The sequence below is a fragment of the Protopterus annectens genome, chromosome 7.part0, assembly GCF_019279795.1.
Source record: "Protopterus annectens isolate FY-2018-M chromosome 7.part0, PAN1.0, whole genome shotgun sequence".
Taxonomy (NCBI): Eukaryota; Metazoa; Chordata; order Ceratodontiformes; family Protopteridae; genus Protopterus; species Protopterus annectens.
In genome coordinates, this window is record NC_056739.1 from 1,064,752,528 (window position 1) to 1,064,776,374 (window position 23,847).

General features: G+C 39.4%; 1 protein-coding gene across 3 annotated transcripts in view; it reads left to right on the forward strand.

The window, feature by feature from the left end:
* The window catches only part of FBN1 (fibrillin 1), a 4,097,759-nt gene that overhangs the window by 2,434,490 nt on the left and 1,639,422 nt on the right, over positions 1-23,847 (forward strand). For all 3 annotated transcript variants that reach the window (XM_044077620.1, XM_044077621.1, XM_044077622.1), the window contains exon 32: positions 6,032-6,157. In XM_044077620.1, the coding sequence (XP_043933555.1) occupies positions 6,032-6,157 (126 nt within the window). The remainder of the gene's footprint in view (positions 1-6,031; positions 6,158-23,847) is intronic.

Below are 23,847 nucleotides of genomic sequence, written 5' to 3' on the forward strand. Positions count from 1 at the left end.
ATCACTGCTTCCAGCTTTCTTTCTACAAGGATATCTTATACTGCATAGTAGTGCTAATTAGTCAAGCACTGATATCCTTATTTGTTTCTGCTGCTTTTTATGTTCTCTTTTATACCTGAGAAACTACCACATCCTCTGCAGTGGTGATACCCCATCCATGTTACATCTTAATTTTAAGCTACAGGCTTTGAGTCATACATTTCCAGCCCAGCTCGGAACGCTGTTGTTGCTTTTGGGATTAGATGGAACCTGACCATGACATAGAGTTGGTCTGCCTTCCAAGTCCCCCCGCCCCCATCCTATTATAATTCTCAAAACCTTCTCCTTTTCCCAGTAATACAGCCAGACTTTATACTCCTTTTTTTCTCTTTTTTCAATGTATTGGTTACTGGCACAGGAAAAACTTCTGAGCAGTACCTGCAATGCGTCTATATCATATTATCGTATGATGTAAATAGCGAATGCTATTTCATCATACCGATAATATCGAAACAACAAAATATCGAACAAATGGAACAGCAAATTTTTTCCTAGGGAAAAAATTTGCTGCTCCGTAAAAAAATAAACAAATAAACTTAAACACAAATTTAAGTGAGGGCTTCGCCACCCACACCCCTACATGTGGGGGGCTGTGCCCCCCACACCCCCCTACTTAAATATACCAACTCCGAGATCGCACCGTGGAGGAAATGGCAAAGTCCTGAAGACGGCCCACCAAATTTTTTCCCTGGGAAAAAAATGTGATGTTCCGTGACTTCGCTATTTTGCCATTTCGACAGTATCGGATCGACTAAATAGCATTCGCTATTTAGTCCATTTAATAGCGTCATATAGACCCCCTGCAACTTCTTACCCCAACATCTCTCTCTCTCATACCATCCTGCCCTTGCTTACTTGCTTACTACCCCCTAAATTGTCTCTTCTAACAAGTCATTAGTGCCTACATGCTACAAGACTTTCATCATCCCTTGCTGTTCTTCTCCACCTTTGCCTTCTGCTCCCTTACCATAGTAACTTGGGGTAAGTTTCAGTATCGTATGGTTTCCAGTCTCTTTTTCTAGGACCTTAATTGCCTTTGTGAATGAGTACTCAGTCACCAAAATCATTTTCTCTTTCCCCACAATGCTTCTCACCTCCTCCTCTTCTTGCCTAAAGCTCAGTGTCCTGCCTGTTTACAAGCATAAACCCTCTTCAGTTCCAATGCTCACAGCTTTTCATACCATATGTGCTTACTTACGCCCTGTAATGAATCTGTTAGACTTTTTTTGAGCCCTGTTGCAGTTTTTCTAGAAGCTGTTTGCATCCCTTCCATGCGGTTGTGTGCTGACTCCTTCCCACTTTCATTTTCGTCTCCTTGTTGTACTTACTCTGTCTTCCCTTCATCACTTGTGTCTTTTGTGTGCACCTTGAATTCCTTCTCCTTGTCATGTCTTTCACGACTCCATCTTCCACTTTCTCCCTTCACCTTACTCTGTGCCACACTGTTTAGCTGTACTCATTTACAACCTTTGGTAATATCTTTTTCCTTTCTCCTCATTACCTTTTCCCATTCCATCCCATTTACTGGTTTACTGTTACCACTTCACCAGTTCCACTCTGCCCATTCTCACATTACTGGACTGTTCACTACTATGCCTGGTTAATATATTATCTTATGAAGATAACTCATTCTCCTGCAGGCCCCATATCATCTAACACCCCAAAACTCCCTAAGGCAAACCTCTACCTTTCTTGCTGAACACATCACATGTATCTCTCCCTCGTTTCTTGCCAGCCTTTCCCATTCCTTTCATGCTGTCACATTCTTGGATTCTGCACATTTTCCTTTTGATTATATTTTATTATGTCATATTATATTATTTATTTTAGCATGAAAGTAGACAGGGATAAGAGAGCCCATTTTCAGCCACAGCCTACTTATAGTAAATAAAGACAGTCTGATAACATAGATATTGCAAGAGTATAACCAAAGCAAAAAATACCCCTCAGCATATCAAAGCAAGTGACTTACAGGTGATGTGCAACCATAAAATGAGAAAGCTATCAGTGGAAAGTGCAAAAATCTGTGATCTGTATTATTTGTATAACACTATAGTAAAGATTCACCTTGACGGTTGTACTGTACACCTCACAGCATCAGATTTGATTATATAAAATCATATTTTAATTGTATCAATGAATCATTGTAAGCACTTAAGTAATTTCTTACAGAAATATATTTCATTGTGACCTGCTAAGTAAATTTGAATGGAATGAAAAGTCAGTTAGTAATTAAGAATAATGGACCAGCAATTTCACTTAATTTACTTTTCCCATGGAGAATGAGAAAGCATACAGTCAGAAACTCATTCCCCCAGGAAATGTGCAGGTCTGTAAGAAGTAACTGGCTCATACCTAATGATACTCCGGTATTAGACATGGCATTTTTTCCTGCCTTAAGCCGCTCACCGGAAAGTTAGAAGGGAAATAAAACAAAAAGAGATTGATATTAAGAGTGTTCATCAAAAAGTTGGCAGTATTTTTCTGTTCCTGATAATAGAATAGACCACATTTTTTTGCTGGCATCTATAATAAAACCCCCTTTAACAAAATGCATCCTGTATTTTTTAATAGTATAGCCTGAAAGTATAGTAAATTAGTATGACTCATAGTTCAGGGGATTAGAGTGCACTTCTCAAATGATGATGCCTGCCTCTCTGGTGAGGCCCAAGCAACTCTGAAAATTGTATGCATTTAAAATGTAATTAGCTTGCAATGCTTTTATGTGGTACAGGGATTAATGTAGAATGCTTATGTTTAATGAATACGTCTATCTGATTGCAAATGAATAATAAAAGGTTGTATTAAACCAAATCCTGGTTATTTAAAGTACATGTATGTGTGTGTGTGCGTGTATGCATGCATATGTATGTGGATGTGTGTGTGAGATGTTATGTGTGTGTTTGTGCTGGTGTGTCAGGGTGAAAGCTGGCCTTTCTCTGTACAATGCATTGATATGCAGGGGAGGCTCAAGAATTATTCCATGATTTGAATGAGGCTCATTCTGACAGAGACATTTAATACCTAAGAAATTTCTTTTGGCAATTGTTTATTTTAGGACGCACCAGGATGCACAGTAACAAGCCCCATCCCTGGTGTGACATGGGCTAACGTTATACTGCCAAATCTGTTTTTCAATTGTTCTTAAGAAAAAGAGATGCAAAAAGCAGTGTAACATCCATTGTTGAGCTTAGACTCCCCCAACCTCCCAAAAGGACTGCAAGGTACTTAAAACTGTTTGTAACAGGAAGTGCAAGGTGCAGCAGCCCCCTTGCTAGGTATGTGTGGTTGTCTTTCATTGACATCAAGTTTATAATGCCCAGCATTAGAATTTTAATATTTTTAAACTTTAACCTTAAGCTTTTTAATGTTCAAAAAAAGTACAGAATTAGAATAAATAATTGGTCAACAAATGCAAAATAAATAAATAAAATAAAACAAAAGAAAAAGAATGAAAGGCACACCACGACAATCGAAGCAAACCTCAAAGATTCGAAAAATTTTATTCACCAGTAAGCGCTTTCACGTCTCATATGACGCTTCTTCAGACTTTAAAATCAAACACACTATGAATGCTTAAATAGTCTTATTCTTCAGCTATAAGGACCAATAGCATTAACAAACTAATTAACATCAGAACTTACTGAAATCTGAAACTGCACTTAGGTAACTTATCTTAATCATTTAAATAAACATACATAAAAAACTTTATACATATAAACAAGAAACATGTATAAAAGACATGTATAAGAAAAAAAAACATGTACATATATGTGTTTCTAAATAACATAACACAATATAGATCTCTTTAAAAACATATTAAAAACCTAACAGTTACTAACAAATAAAAAATAAATAAATATTAAAAGCCATTAGTGTCTTAGGGGTCTATCCTTAAGAAATGGTTTCAGAGAAACCCTATCATTTAAACCATGCCTAATGTCTGCTTGTAATCTAATTATCCATCTATTTTCTTCCTTCTCTGTAAAATTATTCACATTCCCTAATCTCTCTGTGGTATGTATAAGTTCTAGGACTAAAAATTTGAACTTATGTGTGGTATCAGTTTGTAAAACATGTTTGGCAATGGCATTAGTTTCATTCTCCTTGTTTATAGCATAGATATGTTCTCGAATTCTTTCCCTTAAACTTCTATTCGATTTTCCCACATAGAAACTACCACATTTCTGACAGACACCTAAATATACAACATTCCTGGATGTACAACTAGCATAAAAATCAAATACATATGTTGTGTGAGTGTCTGGATGTTCAAAAATATTAGTACCTAAAATATACTGGCATTGGTTACAATTGTAACAAGGATACGTTCCCTTTTTGTTAGAAATAGGTTTTCTTACCTTCAATTGAAGTGGTACATCAGACTGATCGTGGAACTGATGGATACCCCTATATCAACAGGAATAGCTGTGTAGATGAGGCATTACACAAGAAAAGTAATAATATTAGGAAGAATAGGGTAACTATTCCATTTACTAATCAAAATAAAAAGATAACAAATGTTATTAAGAAGAATTGGAATATTTTAATGTTAGATGAAGGTATCTGTGAAGTAGTAGGCCAACAACCGAGTTTTAGTTATAAAAATACTAAATCCTTAAAAAGGCTATTATGCTATGAACACAATGAGGTAAGAAAACCTATTTCTAACAAAAAGGGAACGTATCCTTGTTACAATTGTAACCAATGCCAGTATATTTTAGGTACTAATATTTTTGAACATCCAGACACTCACACAACATATGTATTTGATTTTTATGCTAGTTGTACATCCAGGAATGTTGTATATTTAGGTGTCTGTCAGAAATGTGGTAGTTTCTATGTGGGAAAAACGAATAGAAGTTTAAGGGAAAGAATTCGAGAACATATCTATGCTATAAACAAGGAGAATGAAACTAATGCCATTGCCAAACATGTTTTACAAACTGATACCACACATAAGTTCAAATTTTTAGTCCTAGAACTTATACATACCACAGAGAGATTAGGGAATGTGAATAATTTTACAGAGAAGGAAGAAAATAGATGGATAATTAGATTACACGCAGACATTAGGCATGGTTTAAATGATAGGGTTTCTCTGAAACCATTTCTTAAGGATAGACCCCTAAGACACTAATGGCTTTTAATATTTATTTATTTTTTATTTGTTAGTAACTGTTAGGTTTTTAATAGGTTTTTAAAGAGATCTATATTGTGTTATGTTATTTAGAAACACATATATGTACATGTTTTTTTTTTTTTTTGTTTTGTTTTTTTTATACATGTCTTTTATACATGTTTCTTGTTTATATGTATAAAATTTTTTCATGTTTGTTTATTTAAATGATTAAGATAAGTTACCTAAGTGCAGTTTCAGATTTCAGTAAGTTCTGATGTTAATTAGTTTGTTAATGCTATTGGTCCTTATAGCTGAAGAATAAGACTATTTAAGCATTCATAGTGTGTTTGATTTTAAAGTCTGAAGAAGCGTCATATGAGACGTGAAAGCACTTACTGGTGAATAAAATTTTTTGAATCTTTGAGGTTTGCTTCGATTGTCGTGTTGTGCCTTTCATTCTTTTTCTTTTGGATATTTGTGTTTTTGTGTGGAGGCACTTCACCCCTACAGAGTATTCTTCTATTTTGGAAATAAAATAAATCACTTGACCAACTCCTACAGGATGTCAAACAAGTAGGCTCCCCTCACACATGCGCAAAGTGTAATGGTGTGTCTTAAGAATAAACAATTGCCCATCTTTCCACTGTATGTACTAAATTCTATTCTTTAAAGATAGTCTTCTTTACTAGTTTTTATTGTGAAACTCTTTTATTTGCATGTGTTTTTAATATATTTAATGTGTGCATGTATGCATGCATGTCTGACAAAATAAGAGCATATTTTTTACAGAAAACTGTACAATGATGTTTTTGATTCTGACATAAATAAAAGATTTAAGATTAATAAAGTTTTAATTGCAAATCTTTTCAGATGTCGATGAATGTGAACTTAATCCAAACATTTGTTTAAGTGGGAGCTGTGAAAATACCAGAGGTTCATTCATTTGTCACTGTGACCTGGGATATTCTGTCAAAAAAGGAACAACTGGCTGCACAGGTAAGCTTTCAAACATCTGCCTTTGGCAGATGTTATTAAAAAAACTTCAACCTACAGTTAATTAAGCAAGAGTTTAATCTTATATAACTAAAATAATAATAATAATAATAATAATAATGGTGCTTGCTTTCTACATATCATTGTTATAGTGTATTTTTCACGTACTTCATTTATTGTAAGCATACCTTACATACCTTTCAAACTTACCTGTGTAAACTGAAGCACACTGCATCAGTGTTTGCCCACTTAAGACTGTAAAAGGTAAACACTTACCCTTATCTGAATGATTATCTGAAACAGGCCCTTTCAGATGGGGAAGTCCAGGAAACTTTGAAACTAACACCTCAGAGTTTTTCACAGAATAGGAATTTCACTGGGCACATGTCTTATTCTGTCCTCATGATTGTGAATGTCATGTTTTATATCGCAGAACTTGACTGGTACTTGTATTACTGGAAACAATGCTTACAGTTCATGTGTTTGAACCATGTATGCAGTTATTTGGTCCTCTAGAGCTGGAACTTTGACAACAGGTGGATCAGAATATGCCAGATGAACCTTTCAACAGTTTTGAGTGCATGGCCAGTAGTCTGTGGAGCAGATGAAGTTTATCAATGTCTGAAGAAGATTATGGCTGACCAATATGTCATGCCAGCTTTTCATTTGGTACAAAAAGACTATTCAAATAAAGACTGACAGTACCACAGTGATAAGGCATATCACAAAGTGGGGAACCAACTTAATTTATGCTCCTTTGTAGACTACCCGTGCCAAGTGCACCTTAAAAGATGTTCATCATTTTCACTGCCTCAATGGCATTTTGGGTTATCTGCCAAGGTAACCCAGTACTGGCCAGTTTTCAAAAGTTCAGACTTCCCTTCTTCTCTCTTCCTGTGACAGCTGTTTAGCTGTGCATATCCTGAGAGGGAAACCTTCAATTGTTACAGGAAGTGAGTGTTCAGTCTTTTTCTGCTATCCAAAGAATAAAGTCTTCTGACTTTTTCACAGGATCCAGAAGTGATTTTAAAAGCTTTCTGCACACTGAAAACACTGAGGTTTTTCAGTTCCTCAGAAAATACTATGAGATGTTACAGAAGAATTTTCCTGAACCTTCACCTATTCCTCCCATTCTATCAGCTTTGGAGGATGTGTGTTACTGACTGCAATTTTCCTGATAATCAGCCAGCTGCCCATAAAAAGGCAGATATGATGTATCAGGTTACTGTCTTTTACATTTTTGTACATTCTTCCCAAACCTGAGCAGCAAGTATATCGTTTGTTAATCCTACTGTTGCCGACCTTTACTAAATTCCAAGCCTACTCTTTCTGATAAGGTGAGAAGATTATTGATAAGTATTAGGAAATGTGTATGCTTCTGCAACAATGATTTTCAGAATGTTGAACTGTCAGGATCATAAGTTAAGGTTTGCTGTGACTAAATGTGAACCTATGAGGAATGCATTGTCTGCAGTTTCTTCTTGTGAGGAAAAATCTGCTTTAAATAATTTGATTTCTATTATTGTACAAGTCACTACTCATTGCTTACATTGTATGCATGATTCAATTTATATTTCTTCAAGGGCTTTGCCCACTGGTACGTGCTGAGGAGGTTTGCCTGGCTACCTTGTCAGAATGCCCGAGATTAAGTTAAAAATGAGATTTTAAATTCTCTTTTCGATAGACTTTTAGTTTTTGGACCCTCTGCTGCAGATATGATCAAAAAGAGTGATGAGAGGGGCAAGTTAGTATAGGGAATCTCTTAACATTTTTCAACCCTCCTTTTCCAAATTTTGTAAGAGATTCACTAACCCCACATCCAATATTGGTAAAAAAAAAAAAAAAAAAATAGAAGCCTTAACAAAATGCAGGTTATCAGGTCTTTAAGAAAAAAATGGCAAAGGGGTTCCAAAACAAATTCAGGACCCTCCCAAAATTAAGGACAGTCCAGCAAGTCAGAATGACTGTTTAAGTGACCTTGCCACCACCACCCTGGCAGTCATTTTTTTTTTTCCTTCCAGAAAGTCTGAATCTCAGCTTTCTCTTTTGCAACAATAGTCTCAGCTCGCTTCAGACAAATGGGTTCTGAAGATCATTCATCAAGGTTACAGACGGCAGTGGGACGACGTTTCTGTTTTCTGTATTGTAATCTGTCATCTACTAAACCCAACTCTTTTATTTCCACCTGTCCTTCACCACATGCTATTGCATAGAGTAAGGGAAACAGCTCCTGCTTTCTAGATGGGAAAAGGGTTTTATTCAAGGATATTTTTAGTGCCAAAGAAAATGCTAGGAGACCAGTTCTAGATCTTTTTTCCTGTTTGTGAGGGTGCCCAAGATCAAAATGCTGTCACTTCATAACCCTTTACCTCTGCTTCTTCATTCTAATGTCCTAGTAATTCTAAATGTACAAGTTGTTCATCATCACATCTCTATTCGTCCAGACTTGGGTGAGAGATTTTTTGCACAAGCTGGGATTCCAAGGGAGCATTCAAAAGTTTTTTTTTGACTACTTCACTCAGCACTGTGTTCCTAGGATGTCAGCTGGGTACCTCAGTTCAAAGGGCTTTTGTTACACAGGAAAAATAACCCTATGTCTAGATTTATTTCTGAGGTTTTCCCACTGAAACTGTGGTCACTGAGAGACAATACCTCATGATTTTGGGTCTCATGGCATCTTTGATACTCATGATACCCCAGGCAAGACTCCACATGAGAAAGATACAGTGGTATCTCAAGTCTGTTTGATCCCATCACCAACATTCTTTGACATTTCAAATTCCAGAGCTGGAGTTTGTCAAAAGGGAACTCATTTGTTGGAGACAGCAAATGTCATTAAATCGAAGTCTCCCCCTTCCCCTGTTCCAAAGCAGTCAGTAACCACAGACACCTTGGACTTCATTTGGAGAGCAGTTTCAGGAGAGATAAAAGTGAAAGGTGGGTGGGACACCAAGGAAAGATGCAAGCACATAAATATAAAAGAGATGCCTGCACTGATCAAGGCACTCAACTATCTAAATCATCTTTGGTGCCCAGGACATCTTCAGATTGTTACAGATAATACCATAATCATGTGGTGCATCAACAAGCAAGGGAGGGGGTGACCATGTCACTCCCCCTTTACAGACTAGCCATGATAGCATGGCATATAGCTTCACAGCACAGTCTCACTCTACAAGCAGCCTGTATTCTGTCAGAGCAAAATGTTGTGGCCAACAAACTTAGCAGGGACAACCTCTGTTGAAACAGACTATTTCCAAATGGATATTACTCTTTATGATACTCACCACAACAATAGTATTCTTGGCAAGGTAAAGGCACACTCTGCCAGGGCCTTGGTTTCATCTGTGACTGTTTGGAAAGTGTTGAATTAGTAACATTTTCCTCAGTGCATACTTTTACAAAACACTGCAAACTTCGTTCCTTCTTTGGGTCTGGATCAGGCTTTGCCAAGACCATTCTCCAGGGCTCCTGCACTGTCCTCCTTCCAGCCCCCCAAAATTTATAAGGTATGGAATTGTACCCATACAGCTTAATCTACTGTAGCAGTAATCAAAATGAAGAACGTAGTACAGTTGCGTAAGTAAGATTACCATAACAGTAGAGGTTCAAATGATCACTGCTGCAGTAGCTGCTCCCCTCTTCCATCCCCCTTCTTTCTTAGTGTATTGTTTTTGCAAGGGTGTGGACTTTTATTTTTTTGTTGTTCCTAGCATTGTCCTTTTAGGGCTCAGTCTCCCTCTGTCTTAAGGCATGAAAGTTCTGAAAGTCTTAGTGCCCAAACCTGTGTTTTTAGTCAGCTTGGCTCGAGCTGCCTAACAATTTGAGCACATGGAAGGTGCCCTGAAGCTTTGGAAGTTGACCAGTTGTTATATCCTTGCAGGATATTACCCATATAGCTTAGGGTACTTCAGCAATGATCATTTGAACATGTACTGTTATGGAAAGTTTACTTACATAGCTGTAGTTTCTCTTTCTATTTTTTATGTCTTTTTAAAAAGTTATTTATTTTAATATTTTATTTATGTCAGTGTTTACAGTAATTCCTTTGGGAATTTCAGTTTATAGCAGCACTTATTTGGCTTCTAGCCTTGACAAATGCTTGTTTTTACTTTTTCTGAGGAAACTTGGTGCTTCTCTCAGAAGTGCAAGTGTGTATGTGTGCTGTTACACACTAGAAGCCTGTCTTTACTGCTGTTACTCTGCTTTATTTTCATCTTTTGACAGGAAATTATTGTAGAGGTTGGATTTTTTCAGCATTTGTACATTATTTGCTATATGTATGATACTGTCTGCATTTTTAACATCAGATAGCGATTTTACTGCAAATTAAGTTATTTCAGTGTACTGTGGAGATTTTACTCTGACAAGAAAATATAAATTGCTATTTAAATGCTATTTTATGGCAGATCAAGGTGGTTAAAGTGACTGGAACTAATTTTTAAAACTTTCTTGGTATATTGGTTGGTTTGGTGTTTGAACATTGTGTACTGGAAATTTTTAACTTTTGTTAGTTAAAGAATTCTGAATATACTTCAAAGTTTTTTTGTTATAAACAACATAGTTTGGCAGTTTAGTTGTTTCGGGGACTTATGTATTACTAGAAACTTTAAGTGCTTATTGTGATACATTATCCAATACTTTCAGTTTAATATTCTGGCTGGTTTTCTCGTATGATTTGATGGTCCTAACTTTGCCTGCCCCCCCCCCACCCCACCCCAACCAACAAATCCTGTTGGACCTAAGAAGAAAAAAAAAAGATAATAAAAATATGCCTCAGCTTACAGTTAGCCTGCAGAGCAGTTAGCATTTGCTGCATTTCCCTCTAGTGTAGCTTTGCTGGCCACAATGGAAGGGCAGGGTTAGACACATCCTCTGTGGCTGTCCCAGTACCTGTCTCAGATATGGGAGAACCGGATACAGGAATAGTTTGAGGTAAGAGACCCCTTGCCAGACATAATACTCTGGCCTCAGAAATTTTATCTAGTATTGAAGTTCACAAGAAAAAGAAACAGAAACCTCATCATACCGCTGATAATCAGATTGTAGACGTTTATAAGGCTGATGTGGTTTCCTTGGCTAAGAATGTTCTGCAGACAGCTAATTCTGGTGGTTCTGTCCTCATATATTGTTCTAGTGCTAGTTTGATTAGAGACCTTACTGTTGTAACAGAGAATGATAAAATCTGATGGGGACTGGTGATTTTCTAGTTGACACTGAGTCCCGTCACTCTGATTCTTCAGAAAGGTGAACTTAAGCTTAAGTCCAAATAAGTGTTCATTTTTCCTTAGATCATTGTTAGATTCAGTGATGTTTTTTCTTGGAAGTAGTCAGGAACTACTCCAAAGCTGTGGAGAGTATGTGACCTAACAGAGGATGAGATGCCCATTTCTCTGGCTATTCCCCATCTCTTACTGGCCTTGCATGATACTTATAAAGCTGCCTGCATGACACCAGTATCTTTTCCAGTAATCCCTAAAAAAGGATTGGAGAAAATATAGGGTCTCCCTTGTCTCTGGCAGGTCTCTTTCCTCATTTGACTGCTGGCCTAGCTGCGGTCTTCTCAGCTGCTTGCTCAAATAAAAAGTCCTTGACTTAATCTAATCCAATATCCCCTGATGAAGAGGGGAAATGGTTAGATCTTCAGGGCTAAAGGATGTCTCTTTTTAGTAATCTAGTTAGTAATGTTAAATTATCAAGTGTGTATGTGGAAATTTATTTTACAGTATGCTTACAGTTTAGATGATTTTGTTGCATCTTTTCCTGCAGAGCAAAAATCTTATAGGTTCATAGGTAGGTACTATCAGCCCTAGGGCCTATTTAAGCATAGCCATAAAGATTCCCTGGCTTTCGCCACTCAAAAAATTATTTTCCTGTGCCCATCGAGCAGAGCCACAGAATTGATCCCTGGGGTGAATTTCCTATTTCCCATCCAGTCGTCAAGATTTTTCTTAAAGAGGGCTAATGAGGTGCATGAATGGGCAGTCTGTTCCAGAGTATAGAGAGTCTCTGGGACAGGAACCTATCCCTCCAGCATGTTTTGTTTATTGTGGTGACAAGGTTTAGGTCCCTGGAGCGTGTGTCTTGGAGGGATCAGGATTTCCTTAAATGTAACATGTCCAACTGCTCTGGGTTTGACATGGCTTTGTAGGTTAGGCAGAGATCGCCTCTGAGTAGGCGATATACGACGGAGCAGAGCTGGAGTTTTTTGAGACGGTCTGCATAGGGCAAGACAGTCTGCATAGGGCATCTGTTTGATGCCGGTGATCCTCTTTGTGAGGTATTTCTGTGGCCTTTCCAGTTGTTGTAAATGTCTTGTGAGGTACATACCAAATGGGGCATTGTACTTTATAATAGGTCTAATGAGAGATGAGTAGAGAGGAACAATGACCTCCTTTTTTTCTGGATTTGAAACCTTTTGTGATGAGGTGCCACATAGAAGGATTTCCTGACTACTGTGGCGATGTGGTTATCAAAGGAGAGACTGCTGTCCACCAGTGTCCCTAGGTCTCTTATCACACTTTCGATATTGAGTGGACTACTGCCTGTGTGTGGTAGTTCATGAGCACAGGTTTTTTTCCAAAGGGGATGACTATGCATTTTTTGGCGTTGAGCTTGAGGCCATGGCTTTGACACCAGGCATCTATCTCAGTGAGGCCCTTTTGTAGAATGTCCACATCATTTGGGGATTCAATAATGGCTCCCATTTGCAGCCATCTGTTGTTAGCCATAGACCATCTGTATTGGCCTGGACTTCAGAGAAGTAGATGCCAAACAGGAGTGGACCCAGGACTGAACCCTGTGGTACTCCACTTGTCACTGGTCTGGAAGTCGGATTTGGAGTTGTCTACTTTCATGGTGTGGGTTCTGTCAGTGAGCCAGTTGGCAACCCATCGCATGAAATAGGGATTTATGCCCAGTTTAGTGAGTTTATCTATGATTCCAGAGTGAGGGATGGTGTTGAATGCCTTGGCAAGGTCTAGGTAGGCTGTGTGAACCACCTTACCCTCGTTCACGGCTCTGGTGACTGCTTCAAAGAAGTCAATCAGGTTTAGGAGACATGATCTGTCTCACGTGAACCCAAACTGGGTGGGTTCAGAGTTTGAAGGTTACCTATGTCTTTGTTTATAAGTTCCATGATGATACGTTCCATGGCCTTGCAGATCAGGCTCGTCAGGCTAATGGGGCGGTAGTTCCCAGGGTCTGTGGTGGATACCCCCTTGTGGATTGGGATAACCATAGCTGTGCACCATTCAGTAGGCACAAAGCCTGAAGTGAGGCTCTGATTGAACATGGTACTTAGGTGAGGTGCCAGTTCATTTTGAAGTTCATGCAGAACACAGCCCGGGATGTTGTCTGGTCCCATGGATGCTGTATTCTTGGCTTTGGAGAGTGGGGTGTTTACCTGTGCGGCCATGATTACTGGGACTTGGCATTCTTCCAGTATTGAGATGGGCCCTTTAGGGGGTGAGAGGGGGGTGAAGTTATCACTGAACCTATCTGCCAGGATGTTGGCAATATCAGTTGGTTCTGTATATTTAGTGCCATTGTGCTGTAACTCAGAGCAGATCTGAGTGTTGCCATTGAGGTTCTTGACATAACTATAGAATGCCTTGCGGTTGTCTTTAGAATCTGTGGGGATTTTGTTTTCATAACTAGCTTTGGAGGATTTTATGAGGGATCTTGGCTTTTTACTGAGGATGACAAGGGGGTTTTTCCAATCTTGGGATTTTACTCTTTTTTGCAACTGTTTCTTCCTTCTGTTGTAGAGTTTGTTTATGGCAGGGGACCGCCAGATTAGCTTTCTTTTTTTGGAGGAGAGCGTCTTGGTTCTATTTGGGATGGCACGGTCCATGCACTTGTGTATGTATTCATACAGTGCATTGGTGTAAGATTCAGCAGTCATACTTCTACTTTCTGTCTGCATGGGTGTCATGAAGTTGGCCACTTCTGTCTTGAGAAGCATGAAGCTGGCTTTGGAGAAGGTTTTTACAGTGGTTACTGTAATGGGGGCTGGGAGCAGGATGTGGATGTCTAGGGTGATTATCTTATGGTCGGATCTGACCAACGAGGTGGTGACCTCTGGTATGGAGCATTGGTCACCCATGTTGGTAATGACCAGGTCTGGGATATTGGTGCCCCTGGTGGGGGGTATGGGTAAGTTGATCCAAGGCATTGGAATTTATGAATTCCAAAAATCATCAAGCAAGTGTGTTGGTACATGTGTAATTTCCCAGGTAATGGCGGGGTAGTTGAAATTGCCCAGTATTAGGGTATTTGGTTGTACCTTAATATTTTCCAGTATGTTAAGAAAAGTGGAGTGGGAATCATGGGGCATAGTGGGGGATCTGTAGCAAGCTACAATATGGTTTGCAGTTTTGCCTGGTGTTAGTTGCACCTGGAGAATCTTGGATGCATTATGTTGGGCAACTAGCCTGGAGGTGTGGATATCCTTGGTGAATATGTACATACCTCCGCCTTTAGTGTTTCGGTCCAGGTTAGGTGGCCAAAAATGTGGTATGAATTGTAGCCTGGTATTGCAGGGGTGTTCCCTAGAGCCTTGGACCATGTCTCTGTCACGGCAAAGATGTTGATGTTCTCCATTTTAAAGAGTTCCTTGAGTGAGTGTATTTTGAAGTTTAGACTTCTAGCATTGAGTAACATTACCCTCAGATTTTGTTTGCTTGTACCTGTTATGGTGGCAATTTTGTCATTTGAACCCTGCCTAAAAAAGGTACAGTAGGAGTGGCAAGAGCCTTAGCCAGTATCCATGTCATCCCAGGCAGACAGATACTGTATCCCCTTAGAATGACACCAGAAGCTTAGCCAATTGTTGAAGTCAATCATTTTGTCCTTGTACCGTGGTATCATTCTGGGCGATGGCAGAATGCTACTCAGGACTAGGCTAATACCTGCCTGGGCTACAAGATCTGAGAGCTCCTCCATGTCTCTTTTCATGTAGCCCAGGGAGGTACGTCTCAGGTCATTCACTCCAACATGGACAGTGACAGAGTTGTATTGTTATGGAGTGACCTGAGTGCGTGCGTTATGTGGCAGATCCTGGCACCCATCAGGCAGCTGACTGTAATTTTCTCCTTGTTTAGCCTGGTGAGTGGGACATCAGTGTGCCTGACTATAGAGTCGCCTATGACTAGTGTGTTGGATACGTTGTTTTGCCTTAGGGGCTGAGGTTAAGTGGCACACTGGTTTTGTGAGCTGTGTGTCTCTTGGGTTGTGTTGGGGGGTGGTGGTTGTTTGCATTTCAGCTTTGGAAGTCTCTGTTGCTTGGGCAGATTTTTATTAAGAGCCTCTGTGAATGTAGGTTTGTGTTTTGTGTTACTATATGTGGGTTTTGGTGGTGTAGGTTTTGAAGGACTATGTGTTGTGCATGGTGTGGTGCGGGTGTTTATCTTCTCCTCTTGACTGACTAGTCCAGTCTTGGCTGGAGAGAGCTTGGCTTCCAGCTTGGGTATATAAGTGCATTTCTCACAGGTTGTAGTGTTGAGTGGTAGGAGGAGATGGTTGTCTGTGTACATGAGGTAATTGCTACACTGTCCCAAGATGCCCAGATTCACCAAGTGAACAGGAGAAAACACCGGGAGCTGACTCTTAGGCATGCCTGGATAGGTGCTTATTTGTTTAAGTACTAGAACTGTTTTCCTCTTTACTTAGTAAGGAAAGTTTGTGTGCTGTAGCAATTTATAGAATATCTAGTGTTTACAATGAGTTCTAAGTAAGTGCTGAGCTCAGAGAATCAGGTTTGAGTGCTAAAACTGGAAAACTGGCTAGTTCTAAGGACAAATTTGAAGAGCAGACTTTCTGGTGCCGGTAATATTTTAATCCTAGCTAAGTGGCAGTGCACAATGGGCAAACCAGCGCAAACACAGCTTTTTAAGCCAGAAAGCTGAAAGGGATAGAAAGCAGCCCCAAATGGCCAGTGAGGTACAATTCCTGAGCTGGAAAGCACTCCTCTAGCGACAGATAGGCAGCTCAATGCTTACTGCTCCCACTGATAAGTAGAAAGATTTCCCTCTACCACAGCAAGGTCTGGACAACTCAGAAACACAAAAATCAAGTCCTGAAACCAGCAAATCTGGGATCCGGACTATTCTAGTATAGAAAAAGTCGGGAAACGAGCAAACAGATAGTAATTTTTTTTTTGTTTGTTTTTTTTAAGGTTAAATTAAGTAGAAAAATGCAGTTAAACAGTAAATAAGCACAGCAAAGGCTATTACACTTGAGTGTGTAGTCTACAACAGTAAATGCAGTTTAAACTTTGAATTTAAGCAGAAACCAAGTGCACAAACAGTAAAACGATTCAAACAGTAGAATACAGAAGAAATACTAGCACGACTACTTTAAAATGGCTTTTAGAAGTGCGGTTAGCAAAAACAGTCAAGAAAAGCCAAAAAGGTACTTATAATCATCAAAAAAGTCTCTCTTTCTCATTTCTGGTGTTGTAGTAGTCTGCAGGATGCCCAAACAGGATCCACTGAGCTAAAACATGTTTCTTATTTGACAGAGGTTTCAAAACATGCTTTGAGAGGTGTACTTGAATATGCAAATACTTCTTGAGAAATGCTGTTTCTTCTGTTGTATTTAGACAGTATAAATCAGAACTTCTCTGATTATTTAAAAGCTGACATTTTGAATGCACCTTTAAGTTCTTGATTTGGTGTTTGGTTCTTCTGTTACATAGATTCTCAAACAGTGGGATGGTATAGGTAAATTAATGTATAGGATATCAAGGTGCTTCATGTACACAAATTCTCCCCAGACAAGGCATCTTCCTTCAAGGCGCAGAACAAACAAAGGTCCCAGCCACCAACAATGAAAAACTTAACCAGTATTAATGAAAACTGAAAACTGCAAAAAAAAAAAATACTGGCCCCACAGTATGCAAACAGCAATGAAAAAGGTGAACTCGTATATGTTCTTGGGAACAAGCAACTGGAACCACCAACAAAAAAAAAAAACGTAACCAGTATTAACGAAAACTGAAAACTGCAAAAAAATACTGGCCACACAGCACACAAACAGCAATGAAAAAGGTGTACTCCTATGTTGCAGTTTAAAGGTCACAGCCAAACAAAAGTCAGTGATCTAGTAGAAAATGGCTGGAGGAGATTTCTTCAAAACTAAACAAGAGGGGGTTCCTTTCCAAAAAAGAATCAACCCCCTACAAAGGAATAACTGTGCTGAGTAACAGAGCACCCTTACCCTTCTCCTACCCTTCCTACTTTTCCTTCCTCCCCTGGCTCTGTCTCACCCATCTAACCTGACTGCATAGTCTCAGACAAATGGGCTCTGAGAATAATTCAGAGAGGATGCACTTGGCATTGGATAGAAAACCCTCCCCCTTTCAGGGTAATTCCCCCACACCTACCAGACTAGACAGAGCTGTTTCCTCCAGTGCTCCATCACAAGGTGGAAGCAGGGGTCATAGAACCAGTGCTTCTGATGCACAGAGGCAAAGGATTTTACTCCAGAATCTTTTTGGTACCAAAAAGGGAGCACTCTGGGAAGTCTGTCCTAAATTTTCCTTTCTAACCGCCTGTGTAACTAGTTTGATATTCCATAATGCTCACCTTACAGTTAGTCCTAGCATTGCTTCCAGACCACTGCTTCATGGTGACTCGAGGACACTTGTCATGATATTCCTATTGCTCGCAGTTTCAGGACATTTTTGCAATTTATTGGGTCTGACTTACATTATCAATTTTCTACATTACTGTTTGGGCTATCTACTACACCTTGAGTGTTTACGAAGTGTCTGGTCCCAGTGGTTGCTTATTGCAAAACCATAGGCATTCACATATTTCCTTATTTAGATGACTTGCTGGTTTGTGCAACTTCTGTATCCAGGTGCTGGTATTCCTTAGACAAGGTCACATCCCTCCTTTCCCACCTGGACATCAAAGTGAATTTTCAAAAGTCCTTTCTCACACCCTCTCAATGAATTGTTTTCCAGGGGTGTTGGATAGGCAAGTAAAAAGGATGCCCTTATGGCCAGAAGACAATGTTCTGACATAACAGCACACTTTTCTTGGATTTATATTTCTTCTAGATGTAGCCAGAGCAAGAGAGTTCCTTAAAATTGTAAGCCATATGGCATTAGTGATCCTCATAATACCATTATCCAGACTACAAATGAGAAAAAGTTAATATAACTTGAAGAATTGTTGAACCTAGCACCTTCATCCCATGGATTGGAGGTACCAGTACTGGGATTTGTGAAACAGGAACTACAGTTGTGGAGGGATCAACTGTTTCTGAATCCAGGACTCTGTTTCTCTCTCTGTCTCTTCAAACCCTAGTCCATTGTGTCTCGACAGATTCTTTTGATTTTGTGTGGGGAGCAGTGTCAGTGAGAGTTCAAGCCTGTGGGGTCCTCAGGACCTGCCAAAGCACATAAACATAAAATAAATGCTGGCAGTGATTCATTCATTAAAAGTTCTTTCCTGCTTATGGACTCCTGGTCCTTTTTCTAGTAGTCACAGACAACACTACTGCGATGTGTTACCTGATGATGCAAAGGGGTACAAGGTCATACCCTCTTTGCCAATTGGAAGTGATGGCCTGGGAGCTGGATGTATAGTATTCTCTGACTCTTCAGGCCTTGCACATTCCATCAGAGCAGAAAACAATAGCAGACACACTAAGCATAACCTGGACAGATCCTCATAAGTGGAAAATCCCTGTAGAGGTCTTCCAGGGCTTGATCCAGATGTGGGAACACCTCATGTAGATCTGTTCCCCTCCTTTCAAAACAGACAGCTGAAAAAATATCTGTACAAAACATTCTTACCGCCATGTGTAGAATACAGGATGCTGTTATCATTCCCATGGTCAGTAATGTTCCTGTATGAATTTCCACCCTTTCCAATAATTCCCAGGGTACTTCTGAAGATTCAGAAGGAATTTCTAAACATCATTGTGGTAATCCCTTTTGGCCAGGCAAAATTGGGTGTCCCTTTTAATGGAATTGGCCATGGAGCAATTGGCACACACTTCCTCACAGATTGGATCTGCTCACACTGCATCAGGGCTTGATGGAACTCCCCAGCTTAGAGCAATTGTAACTAACAGCATGGATGATTCTGTTTTGATACATTTTAGGTACTTGCTCCATGAGGGTTTGCAGCATGTATTTTAGGAGCAATAAAACTACAACTAGGAAATCTTAAGTTTACTAGTGGAAGGGCTTTCTAGTTGGTGCCTAGCCAGTAATAGAGATCATGAAAGGGTTTTGACCTCTCTGGTTTTGAAATATTTGTCTGAGCTACGTGGAGATAGTTTGTCACATACGTCTATCAGAGAGCATCTTGCAGCCATCTCAGTGTGTCTGCCCACTGATACTTGTCTTTTTTTTCTCTTTTTGTGGTCAGTTTATGAAAGGAATGTTGCACGTGAGACCTCCTCAAAAACAAATTTCTCCTGCTTGAGATCTCAAATTTGTTGTTGAAGAATTGATCTTAGCTCTTTTTGAACCTGCTTTCTAGGATGATTTATAGTTAATTTCTTGAAGATTGTTTTAGTCATTGCTCTGACAACTGCAAAATGAATCTCTCATGGAGGGCCACCTCTGTCTAATTTTTCACAAGGACATGGTTGTGTTATGCGCTGATCTATCATTCATGCCTAAAGTTGTCTCTGAATTTACCTTGAATGAAGCCATTGATATCCAAGGGTTCTATCCTGATCCAAAAATTAAGGGAGAAAAGATCCTACATAGCTTGGATGTGCACAGGCAGCTCAGGTACTGCCTTAATAGAGCAAAGCCCTTTAGGAATGCTGAACAGCTGTTTGTCTGCTGTATAGGGACTCAGAAAGGTCAGCCTGTCTCTAAGCAAACTATTGCACAACAGTTATTCTCTGCTATTGTTTTCTGATACTCCAACCATGGTAAATCACTTCCAGGTAAGGTCAAGTCTCATTTGACTAGGGCCCTGTCCTCTCTGATGATATATAGGAAAGGGTTGGACTCTAGAAGCTTTCTACAGGCAGCAACCAGGTCCTGTGTTCATACCTTCACAAAGCACTACAAACTGGATTTATTTTCAAGGTCCAGAGCAGGCTTTGCTAGGACCATTCCCCAAAAGGCTCCTGGGGTCCTTATTCTTCCACCTCCCAGGCAGACTGGGAATCTACCCAAAATGCCCCTGAGACAGTAGGAGTGAAGAATATAGTGCAGCTTACATATATCCTGTTTACCTGTAATAGTGGATGTTCAAATTCCTCACTGCCTCAGTGTTAGCATCCACCCACTATGCCCCAGACTGTACATAGTTTGTGAGTTTCAACATTTTTAATTTGATTGTTGTTGGATTTGGTTTTAATATTGTATTTTTATTGCCTGCAAATTTACTCTTGATGATTCTGGCTTAAGTTTATTTCTTTCTTTGTGGAAGTAAACAAGCCTGAACACTCACTTCATGTAACAACTGAAGGTTTCCCTCTTGGGATATGCTCAGCCAATCAACTAGCAGAGGAAGAGAGAGGGAGGGGAGTCTGAGCTTTTGAAAGCTGGATAGTACTGGGTTACATTGGCAGTAAAAAATTTGAACATCTACTGTTACAAACAAGTAGAACATATACAACTGTACTTCCCAAATGATTTATATACCTGACCATAAGAACTATGAATGTTTGCGCAACAATCTAAAATAGTGTGTTTATATCACTTTTGTAGAGTGAAAATACAATTGAAATATCTGAAAAGACATGAAATGTAACACTTTAATATCTTCATGCACACATCTTAGTTTCTAGAATGTAATAACACTGTTCTTGATACTGCAATGTCACTTCTTTAGCCACTTGTTTATATAACTCTGTACTTTCCTGGGCATTCATCATTTTATTAATCTGACAGAGGGTCTGTCTCCCCAGCCTCTTTTCTGAAGCACTCTAAATCAGCAAACAGACAAAATTGCTCATTATGTTGCCCTTCTATACTTGTGTCTCTGAATTTGGTCCTTTACTGATTCCTAACTTAATAAATCATAGTAGAAATTGTTTAAATTTATTTAAATGATGAAAATTAACCAAGGGGTATTACTATATCTTGAAATTATCAGTATTGACCAAATTGTCATAGATCATAGATAGTTGCTACACGTCCATCAATGCCTTTTTTTCATGGAATAGTCCCAACAGGTGAAGCTGTTGAATCTTTGTGTAGATTTATTAGTTAATAAGTATAAGAAGTCTTAATTTTAAGTTATGGTTGTCAAAGAAATTTAACCACATGGCAGTGTTACAGTTCAGTTTGAATAGTATTGACTAAACAAACATAAATTTTATGTAAATGAAATCTGACGTCCTACTCACCCTCAAGAAAATTAAGATCTGATGTTGTCAGTTTTCATTCTATTCTCAGCTGATGGGTTGGGATCTGATCCCTCGGATCTGTTTTGTTCGTTGCTAAAGCTCATGGAAAACAAGAACTCTCAAGCATCTCCCTTACCCACAATGCACCAACCCCATTTACCACAGATCTTGTTTGCTTCTTTTCAGTGAAAAATGTGGTTTCCAACACTTTTGAGTGATATTTAGATAAGTTATAAAAATTTTCGCTTATTTGCTTAATTCTCCCTTCTCTGTTTACAGTAAGTTTTTCCTTTGCCTTTCGCACTTCTTTTTGATTTGTCTTCTACTAATTTTTTTTATCTTCTCTTCCCTTTCTTGCACTCCCGTATCTGTTGATACTGTTGTTAGCATCTTTCCTTAGTACATTTTATGTAGTTTTTGCAATGCTATTGCTGGCACTAGTTCTTTACCTTTCCTCTCTATCTGTGTTTAAAAAAAAGTAGTAGTATTAGAAATAGATTTCTTCCCTTTCTTTTTTGTTGCTATGTCATTATGGCAGATAAAGCTCCAGCAGGCTTTAAGAAATGTTCTAGTTATGGGCATAGGCTCACTTTATCAGATGCCCATACTTTATGTGTATATTGTTTAGGACTGCTCCATTTACAGAAAGATTGCTCTATTTGCCACAGTTTTAACCCAAGGGCGTTAGTTGAACGTAAGTACAAACTCATTCTGAAAGGTCTTTTGCCTTCATCTTTTGGAGAGGCTGTATCCGGAGAGAAATATCCAAGGACAAAAACAAAATCTTCATCTCCAAGGCCTTCTTCTTCCTCCTCTGCTTCAGAATCCTCAAAGAAGAGGTCACACAAAGATCCAATTTCACCCTCGGACCCGAAGAAGGTGAAAATGTCTGATCCAACTTTTTCGGATCTGAAACTCTCTAAATTACACTCTCCTGTTGCTGGTACTTCTACTTTGACCCCTATTATTTTACCAAGGACTCAGTATTCACTGTCAGTGGATCCCATACCCTCCAGGGTACCTTACCCATTTCTGAAAAGATCCATATCTCCTTTGGTGCTTTTCACTTGTTCTTACAGAAGTCTCACAGAGGAAGATGTGGAAAGAGTGGTGAGGAAAATACTCTTAACGCAGGGTAGGATGGGTATTCCCTCGGCTTCTACCCCTCTGGCTTAGGAGGTCCATGTTTCTGTTACACCCCTACTACAACTTCCTCCTGTGACTCCTTCAGTGGTCTAAAAGTCGATGGATACTAGCTACCCGGATCTGTTTTGCTTGGAACCAAAGATTGCTGCATCCTTGGATCCTTAGCTTACTCTGATTGCTCTGATTCTGTCAGATCCAGAGATCTCTCATAGCTAAAGCTTCATTTTTGGATCCAAGGTGCTGCAGTTGACTCTGGGGCTTTCAGAGCCATCTGTAAACCAAGGATCCTTGACATTGGACAGCTCAACTCTGGCTTCCATCTCAGCCATGGTCCAGAAGCTTGTCTTCTCTGATCCGAGGTCTTCCCTTTCTCCTGGGCGATCAGCTTTCCAGGTTGTTGTGAAGAGAGTTTTCTCTACCTCGACAGAATGGAAGGATCCTAGATCTTCAACCCTGACATCTCAGCATTCAGAGCCTCAACAAATCTTTCCACATGGACAGCTAGTACCAAGACCCCATGTGTTCCCACAGAGAGTATTGATTTCTTCTTCTGACACCCATCCGGATCATCCCACAGAGGAGGTCCCTAAGAAGAAGACATGCAAGAGGAAGCATCTAGACTCACCAGAGGAGTTCCTCACAGAAGATACAGATTTCAATGAAGGTGAAGCTGTATCATTTGGTGACATTGAACACAAGAGTTGGGTGTATTTTATTATTATTATTATTATTACTATTATTATTATTTTTGTGTTCATTGTTTTTGTTTTGTTATTTGCACCTTTATTGCACCTTCTGCATTGGTTATCAGATCATTTGAAGACATCCTTGAAATCCTAAAAGAAAGAGGTGGCTGGATGCCCAACATCATCGTCTGAGGAGTCCGTATTTCTAGAGGCCTTTGGTACTGGCCCATCTACCTCCTAGTTGACTCGACCACTGATGAGTTAATTGAGTTGATCTTTCAGTGGCCGTGGAAGGAACCTGACACCAGTGAACCTATACCTTGGAGACCAGATAAGATTGTGACACCACCCATGGACAAACAGTTTTGAAGAAAAGGAGTGCTCATTGATGCCATGGTCGCAGCAGTGGCCAACAAAAAGGAACTTGCTGAGAAGAGTTCCACTGTCCATCCTCCCAACAGGGAGTCACAAACGATGGACAGATTTGGGAAGCATGTCTGTGCTTCAGTGACCTTTGCTTTAAGGTCT